The 10032-nt window shown below is 35.9% G+C and overlaps 1 protein-coding gene across 1 annotated transcript; it reads left to right on the top strand.

Annotated features, from left to right (window-relative positions):
- The first annotated feature begins 244 nt into the window (after positions 1 to 244).
- LOC119636294 (mRNA export factor-like) lies at positions 245 to 1306 on the top strand. The gene has a single exon (XM_038031597.1). It carries the CDS (start codon positions 245 to 247, stop codon positions 1304 to 1306), a length of 1062 nt encoding a protein of 353 aa, XP_037887525.1.
- The last annotated feature ends 8726 nt before the right edge of the window (positions 1307 to 10032 follow it).

Raw genomic sequence — 10032 nt, forward strand, 5'->3', positions numbered from 1 at the left:
GTCTCCAACCACTCCCGTTAGCGCCCTCACTTGAAAGGGCACCCTCAACTTGCACTGAAATGATACAAATTTACGAAGACTATTACTATTCGACTATTTTTGCCACTTTATTAATCCTCGCTAACGATTGACCTAAGCAAAGCATCATAAATGTATTGAGAATATTGTCAAATTTTGATACAGAAATATTATATAGTTTTGAAGAAACGTACTCTAAAATCTTAAAAAATATTATTAAATGCACATGTACAACATAAGCGGTCAGCTAAGATTGAAAACCAAGAGTACAAATCCGATGAATGACTTTGAAGTGGTAGCTCCGCCAGATGATGCCGTCTCTGCTTTGAAATTTAGTCCGGCTGCAGTGCAACAGAATTATTTAATTGCCGGCAGCTGGGATAGCAGTGTACGATGTTGGGAGGTGGAGCAAACCGGAAAAACTTTGCCGAGAGCTATAAAAACTGTGGGTGGTTGTCCTGTCTTAGATGCGTGTTGGTCTGATGATGGCACAAAAGTGTTCATAGCCGCCGAAAATCAAGTGAAAATATGGGATTTACTTTCCGACCAGACAATGCAAGTAGCCGCACATCAAGCACCCGTTAAAACCTGCCATTGGATTAAGGGTAGCAAATATGCATGCTTAATGACCGGTTCATGGGATAAAACAATAAAATTTTGGGATACGCGTTCCTCCAATCCAATGTTATCTCTTAACTTACCTGAACGATGTTATTGCGCGGATGTTGATTACCCAATCGCTGTAGTGGGCACAGCAGGAAAAAATGTAGTTGTTTATTCCTTAGAGAATACACCAACCGAATTTAAGAGACAAGAAGGCCTCTTAAAATATCAACATCGGGCGATCGCAGTATGTAGGGATAAAAAGCAAAACCCAACTGGGTATGCCGTAGGTAGCATTGAAGGACGTGTGGTTTTAAAGTATTTGAATCCACTTAATCCTAAAGATAGGCTTACCTTCAAATGCCATCGTTCAGCAGTTTCAGCGGCCTCTCAAGATGTTTATGCAATCAATGATATGGCATTCCATCCAATTCATGGCACTTTGGTAACTGTTGGCTCGGATGGTACGTTTTGTTTCTGGGACGCAGATGCTTGCAAAAGACTCAAGTGTTCGGAGAAAATGAATCAATCGATCACAAAATGCAGTTTAAATGCAAACGGACACATCTTTGCCTACGCTCTCGGCTACGATTGGTCTAAAGGGTATGAATATTTCAGTCCCACCAAGAAGCCACAAATCTTTCTCCGACGTTGCTATGAAGAATTGAATCCACGAACTGCTTAATTGTTTGTATTTTTTGAAACTCTATATTTGTAAAATTTAATTTTAATTATATTATTTAATTGTTCTTATATATAAATACATTTAACACATACAAATGTAATTAAAATAATATTACACTTTGTTGTGAATGATCTCGGAAAGAGTTATGGGAACAAGTAAATGTATATTTGATGCAGGCATGCCCTTTCACATTCTCTTGGATATACTACACGATTGGACACACGGACAGATGGACGGACATGATTAGATGTATTTCGTACTTGAAACTGGTCAAAAATTTATATGCTTTATGAAGTTTTTTAAAGCAGCTTTCTGCGCATTACAAAAGTATTGAAAGAGAAAATTTAAACTTTGGTAGGTGTGGACAATTATCCCCATTTTCATACAAGTGCTAGAGCCCACAGAATATATATTCAAATTTTTGTCAATTTATCTACTGTGGTTCACGAGTTACTTTTCACTCCCTTTGAAAAACGGAGGTATGCCCAGTTCCCGTCACAGGGAAGACGTGTCTTTCGATCTAATTGGCTCATTTTCAATACTATCCTGCGTGCAAGGGCTTACCGAACTTGCTTCCATACAACCACACTTCCAATTATAAGGGTAGATAGCTAGATCTTTGGATTGTTAATTTCCCAGATACATTTGTATATGGCTGGCCACGTTTTAGTTTGCCTGCGGTTTATTATGAGCCAACAATATGTTTGTCCTTTCCTTTGCTCAAAGTCAATATTATGCTGCTTAATTGCCATCTCTTACGGATCACGTTAGATTTTACTGCTGGGAATATGAAAATTCTAATATTCTCGTTCCATAATGTATTATATCTAGCTATTTCCGCATGCGTGCCGATTGGAGAATGCTCCCCTTTGAAGCACTTATCCGTCGAGGATCGAAAATTACATCAAAAATGATGCTGCGCGTTACTATTTCGTTTACTCTTTGATGAGACGTAGAGATCATCAGTTATCGCAACTACTTTCATAGGGTAAAATCTTCACGCTTCTTAGTAATTCTAAATACTTTTATAAATTTATGAACTCTAAAAGAAGAATATCCAAGTATCCCTCTTCCAACCCCCTTAATGATTCCGAATCCTCTGGGGACATTGAAAGTTCGAATCTCTTTGTTGAAAATTTCAGTCGAAATTTTCCTATTGCTCGTCCCGAATTACCCATATCAAGCCACAAACTCGGTCTCGATGCCGTCTTTAGTCATTCCAGCTAGAGACATGTTACAAAACTTAAAGTCACTTAAATATAGTTATGCGCCTGGCCCTGATGATATTCAAGTCGTTCTCTGAGAAATTAAATGATGTTATCTTCAAAAATTTTTAAATCTTTCTTTGAAAGCACGTGGTTTCCCTTTGTGTTGGAAAAGTAGGTTTCTTATTACAGTCCCCAATGGCGAAAGCAGACGTCTAGTCGAACACTATAGAGGCACTGCCAAATTGAGTGTCTTATCTAAGTTGTTTGAACGAATTCTTACTCAGCAAATAACTTTCGTTATCAAATCCTATATTTCTCCATTTCAGCATAACTTCCTAGGAGGTAGATCAATAATTACGAAATTCTTAAAGTTTATTTGCCATGTTTGCAAGGCTTTCTCTAGCGGGTCTCGCACGGATGCAATATGGTCTGACTTTAGTAAAGCGGTCGACCATAAATTATTGAACTCTGGCCTCCCTTTATACTTATTGAAATAAATAAACTATTATCTCCACACCAGATCGTTTAGGGTTGTGCTTGACTCCATCACCTCTGATCAACTGCCCGTGACGTCACGTGCCACTCACAGTAACCATTTAAAATCTTTTCTGTTTATCTTGCATGTACTTAATCCTGCTTTGGTGATTAAGTGCAGCCATATATTAATACACGCTGACCATGTTTTTCCGTTCCCTTCATTTTCTTTGGAATCGCATTTGGATCTCTTTCAATCTGACTAAAACAATTTGGTTACCCGGCGCTCTCTAACTTTTGTGGAACAAAATTTCAAAAAAAATTGTAACAAATGATGAGAACTAGAATAATTTTTATTTCGCCTGACTAGCCCAACCGACACATGTTACAACAAAAAAAGAAATCTATAGAAAGAGAAAAATATATCATATCTCAATGATGTTATACTTGACTTGTCTGTCCGTTAAATAATCGAATTGCTTGCCTGTTTCATCCTATTTTTCGTTAGTCTGTATGCATGCAACAGTTTGTACCGTAGGTCATTGTCAATTATTATATGTTTAGTGCATACACACTCAAAGACAAACACGCACATCTTACCTTTTCATCACAAAAACATTTACGCTCATTTGATAAACACACCCTTATAGTTATTTATTTTACTTTTCTTTTTATATCGTAAGGAAAGAGAACAATAGGAATAATTGCTTACGGCTCTAATTACTTATGTGCTATACCGGTGAACGCAGTTCGTTGCCCACTATCCTTGAGCCCACATCCTTTCCTTCTTATCAATCGAGCACGGTAGTGATAGGCTGACATCTATTTTGTGAACTCCGGCCAGGAATTTCCACTCATAGACAAATTTTTTTGCCACGATAGTATCCAAATGATAATGTGCATCCTATATTAGTGTAGTTTGTAGTGCTCCTCTTATTCTTATTTAGAATACACGAAGATTATAACAAAGTTCTTCGAGATGTATATGGATATTAGAACTGATATATGTATGTTCGTATCGTCTGGCATTCATACATAAAGAAAAGTAATTTTATCACAAAGAAAATTATATTAAATTAATTACATATCTCTTTTGTTCTTTATAAGTTCGTAAAATTAAAAAAGAAAAGAGAAGAAGTCTGTCTTCTGTCTTTGTTTTGTTCATCTTAACTTTCAATATATTGCGTATAATGTGTACTCTTTTTCTTTACACTTGTTAGAATATGTGCTTCGGTACAGTAAGTAACGTTTTTAAATCACTAACGATGAACTTCGAGTTCTACTTGTTGAACACTTGCTTAAGACTAACTGCTATTTTCTCATCGTTCTGCGTTTGCCTTAATCTGTCTCTCAACATGTCTATGTTTGTCAATTGCTCAGTAAATATAAAATACATACCGGTTTCATTACGTGAAACCCACAACTTATACAAACGCACTTTGGACTCTACTCTTTTTATATACCTCTCTTTTATTATTCTCTTTTTATAATACCTCTCTTTTATTTCGACTATTAGAACTGAGGAATTGTAAAACGAAAGCCATATGAACGCAGTTCCGCTATTAGATGGTTTATTGCTCTTTTTTGAAGAACAATGCCAAAAGCAGAGCGACAGAAATCCCCTACGTGTAGACACGTGGACGTTACAAATTGTAAAATGCTTTCTTTCCCAGAGAGGGTTCTATTCACTACTGATTATTTCATTGATTCACACAAATTGGAAAAATTTAAATTCGTTCACTGACATAGGGGTTTTATTCGACCATAGTTTATGAGTTCAGTGATGCCTGATACTTAAATATGCATCTGTTGTGTGGTCCCCTTATTATGTGGATTCAATAGAAGTTGGGCTGGCCGTCCTTACGAAAATAGATTGCTTTTGTTAATCTTGCCGTCGTTTGAAAAGCGTAGATTTATTCTCGGGCTTTCCTTTCTTTCCTTATTAATTAAGTTAATAATTGGTATTATGGACTCGCCGCTATTACTTGAAAGCATAAACTTCGATGTCCCGAACCGTTTCTCTTTCATCTGAATATAATTATGAACTATTCAATTCTTTTAGAGTCCTTTGCAAAAATCTGAATGATATCTATAATTTAATCTCAATATCTGATTCATTAAAAACTAACAAATCAATTAGCCTGACTACGTGTGCTTTGCCTATGTCATGTGTAGATTAGCTTCTAATCTCAATAACTTCTTGGGATTCGAAAATTGAATTACATTTTGTCACTATTTTCGACTGCCAAGTTTTTGCATGCTTGCAATGACTTGTGGATTCACCTCTAACAAGGTTTTATGCCGATTATAGGTCTATCTGAAAATTATAACAGTAAATTTTTGATCTCCTGGACCAAGGCAAACTTATTTTGATGATGGTTTCGATGTTTCGTTAGAGGCCTCCGAATTGAATGCACCGCTACCCGCCTTCTATTTACTTCTATATGGCTTTAAATTTAAGCAAAGCCTTTGATATGTTCGTAAATTCGATTTCTTGAAATCAGCTGCTGTTTTGAGCTGCGCGTGGATTGCCTGAAATATTTCCGCACTAAACGTAAAGATTGCAATACTTGTTCGCAAAAATTGGGGAATAAGTTTGCGCATGATCAGTAAATCACCAACGTTTTTTTCAATTATTGTTGGTCAGTCGTTCCAGTTAATTGAGGTACGTACTTTTGTGGAAATGGAAAAATCGAATATCAGAATGCCATTGAGTGCTTATATATTATATGCTACAGTCCGCAGAGTTGGATACGCTTATAGTCCACGGAGGTGAATATTGTCGGGGACTCCCCATCATCTTTCACTACGATAAAATACTTAGGTACCTGAATTCAAGCGTAGCTATACCACATTGGACTACGACGAACGTTCGGGTGGGCCAAAAAGGCAACAATTGTCGTTATTTACTTTTAATTCTGGTGCCATTAGTTAATTTTAATTCACGTGTCATTAGTTACTTTTAATTCTAGTGCATTAATGATTATAAATGAATTCGGAACTTTCATGTAATGTGGCTCCATCAGCCAATAGTCAGCCCCGGAGCGACGAATGACCGTTTCTCAATCCGTCCGTCGTCGAGCAGCACAAGATTAAATCTTAAGGAAGAAATGCGCATCAAACCACGGGGACATGCATACACGTGGACCTTGCGAGGTAGATTTTTCACGAGCTATTTAAGTAATACTAATCCGCATATGCGAAATCATCGAAATCGTACAAAAGGCAAAAAATTTGCAAAAAGGCAATTGGCACAAGTAACTATGCTTTAAAGATAGCAAAAAAAGAAGATCTGAACGCAGACCTTGTAATAATTGATTTCTTCTTGATTTGTGACTCATTACGACTAGCAGGAAATAAAATTTCCTAATAAATTGGAAAAATCATCCACAACATCCTCTGCGGAAGGGAAAGGAAAAAAAAAAACAAACAAAACGCAAAACACAAAATAAAATAAGCCATAAAAGCTGTTTAACAATAAACATATGCTACTTTAGAGCCACATAAACGTATGTATATGAGTTGTAAAAATGTATATACATACATATATATGGCACATAAGTAAAAAATGTCTAGCGACCTTCCGTTTCCCTTGTATAAAGCACTTACAAAATCGATATACAGAAAATGAATAAAATTTGTGCGGTGTGAACGCGCACACGCATGCACGCGCCGAAACGATACGCGTGCTTATTTAATGTTTGCATTTAAAATATGTGAAATACATTACGTGCTGTGGCTTTTTGTCAATCTTCTACTGTCAATACTATATGATATGGAAGTCTGACGATTTACTCAACGGTTATAACGACAATAAAACGCATAATTTTATATGCATATGAATGATATGAATGATCGTGTGAGACGATTGCGGCGAAAGAGTGAAAGGGAAAATAAGTAAAATATTTATTTATGTTACGTTTATTGTGGAAATTTCAATTAAATAATTACAATGAAGCAATGATAATAAAATGCTTGCATTTCCTAATTATATTACATTTTAAGTAATTCTATGGAATTCATCAACACATGTTTAAGCATATGTGTTGAGCAAGTGCATTTAAAATTTAAATGACTTCAACTAAACTAAAGTTTAATGGTCAATAACAGGAAATCACACATACTATGCGAGTATTCTGCACCAATGCTATCATATGAAGGAAGAATTTATTGTTTTTCGCTTAGATCGCATCGTATGCCCGCTTGTTACAGTAATTTAGTGTTTTTTTTTTTTAGGTTTTTTTTTTATTCTACCAAACTAAAGAATAATTAGGTTCAACATAAACATAACGTAATACGTAAGCATAAGCACTATCTTGCATAACCTTAATGTAGTATATACGATATTGTCAGTGGAAGACTTCAGTGATTTCCATTTTATTATTTTCTGTACTTGTGTAAAAGTTGTCAGATTTGCAAAGTTTACAAGGAACTGCCAGATAAATAAACTTGTTGACAGTTGCAAATATCGAAGCTGGGAACAGTCGAAAGAGTGAAAATTCCTTGCCTACTTGATTGCTGGGCTTACCTCCACGGGATAACTTTGCGTTCAATTATTAATAAATATCGAGAGTCTCTTGTGCTTCTGCCCCTCTCCTATAAAAATAAAACGTAAATGTCTTTATGATAACCGCTGCACTGTTTACTTAATAATTAAAAATTTGATACTATCCGAAGTCTATAAGATACCTGACGTGAACTTGTCATTAACATTGAGTAGATTCCCTAGGCTTTAATCTGTTTCTGACTACACCATTTGCCGTACAGTCAAGCGCCGCAGTTCCTCTAGTCTAATCCGCCTACCTTTGCTCATTCCCTTCCGGAATGGCTCCTCACGGATTCAAATATACACGGCTCTGGCCGGATTTTCAGATATACAACCTTTCAGCACGGCATCTACCAATGCAGAGAAAGAGGAAATACTGTCGCCATTTTCTCTATACCTAGCCATCATGATCGCCAATGCCCATGAACTAGTAATCACCACACCGTTATAACCCTATATCCGTTCACAATAAATATACGAAATTATGCAACGAACATCAACAAACCCTGCAATTTTGTTTTTTTTTTTGTTTTTTAACAAAAATTAAGGAACTTCTTAATAATAAGTTTGGTTACTTTAAACCCAAAATGATGCACACACACAGGAAAACACGAAGCAATAAGCAAAAGTTAAATCGAATGCTTAACAATTAATTGACCTTTCGAAAGCACGTGTGTGTGAGTGCGCATGTACAAACACGTGGGTATTTTTATTTCATTTTTTATACTCATCACCGAAAGATGAGGGATACATTCATTTTGTCGAAACGTTGGCAACGCCCAGAGAGAAGCATCAGAGATCCCACAAAGTGTATATGTACTTGATCAGCACCAAATTCTAAATCGTTTTAAGCCTGTCCGTCTGGACGTCTGCCCATCTGTGTAATGTTTGTTGTAAACATTTTTCTGGCCACAAAATTGAAGCTATCGACTTGAAACTTGGCAAAAACATTGGAAGCTCTTGCACACAGATTTGTTTATGAAAATGGGCCAAATCGCTCGAAGGACATGCCTACAGTACTATGTAAAATGAGGACACCTCTGTTTTTCAAAAGGAATAAAAAAAATGGTTTTAGGGCATTACTCATAAACTATAGCAGTATTTAGGAATTTTATGGGAGGCTTCCCAATATGTAACGCACGTGAACATTTATAAATTAATAAGCAAGAAACTATCGTGTCGCCTGGCTGGTGTCGGCTGAAAAAGTTTCCATTCCGCTTCGGTTCAAAGGTTTAAACACTTCTTCTTCATCGCAGTATGCGATTTTTTATTAAAAACTTTTCATTAATATTTAATCAGTAAGTGCTCGTCAATGTGAGTAACTGCCAGGTCGTAAGTTTTTCGGTAACTTCTGCGACATACAGTGGAAGTTTTGCCCATATCCCCCGATATGCGGGTGAAAGAAGAACCTTTCGAGAGGAAGAATCCCCTCTCCTGACTTACAATAAACGTACATATGCACATTTTTTCGTTTTATTTAATAAAATACCTGTTTACGGCAAGACCACTATATTCAGTAGAGTGATGAGTTGTTATTATTTGTTGTTGATTCTTTGCATTTTAACAATGATGGCGACAGTATGTGATTACGTATTGAAAGGTTGTTGATACAGAATTGATTACACGCTTTGGCGGAAGAAAAAGGAAAGGCTTTATATATTTGTATTTGAAATTTTACAATTTTGTTTGGAACTTATTTTATCTTATGAAAGCGTGAGCAATTTGGCTTATGCCTATTTTGGCAGTTTTGAAAAAGCTTTTCTTGCACCGCTTATGTATACATATCGCTAAAAAAGTCGAAACTTGAAAATGAAACTTGGTTAACACCGCTCACATTAGCGCCCAAATTTTTTCAATAAAAAAAAAATCAATCAATACGACAAAGAAATTTTAGTTATTCAAAATATAAAAGAGGTAAGATACTGGTGTGGTTTGAGCGATATGCACCAAAGGGTTTGAGAAAAGCGACGTTATCAAGTTTAATTTTCTTTCAAGAGGTCTTTTCTTTTTGGCTGTCAGATGTGTTTATACATTTACTACAAAAATACAAAAATTGAATGTATGACATGTTTTCTTACATTGTACTTCAAGCAACACTCAGTGACGACTCAGTATTTAAACTAAACTTTGTATCTCTTCTTCAATCGCATTTAAATTGTATTTTGCTACCTTGCAGAGCTCTCTTGTATTCAAAGTTAGAGAAATTTTGTGTTTTTGTGCCCTCTATTCGTAGCACAATGCAGATCAAAAATGTTGCAGCATACTTGACAAATTCTGTCTGACAGTTGAAATGTCTCTTCATGAAATGTAATCTAAAAAAAAAATCAAAAAATCGATTTATGTAAGTTTATGTTCGTAATAAGCCCAGTCCTGAATGTCCGATCCTATTTCTCTCCCTAGTATGATAATGTGTTCAAATTCCTTGCTTTCATTCCTAATGTCTTCTATCAGTATTGCAGCAGTGTATTCGTAGCACATTGAAGATCACAAACGTTGCA

Source organism: Glossina fuscipes, unplaced genomic scaffold (assembly GCF_014805625.2).
Source record: "Glossina fuscipes isolate IAEA_lab_2018 unplaced genomic scaffold, Yale_Gfus_2 28, whole genome shotgun sequence".
NCBI classification, from domain to species: domain Eukaryota; kingdom Metazoa; phylum Arthropoda; class Insecta; order Diptera; family Glossinidae; genus Glossina; species Glossina fuscipes.

Excerpts from the sequence above, each read along its gene's own strand:
- LOC119636294 (XM_038031597.1), top strand. The coding sequence starts at position 245 with ATGTACAACATAAGCGGTCAGCTAAGATTGAAAACCAAGAGTACAAAT.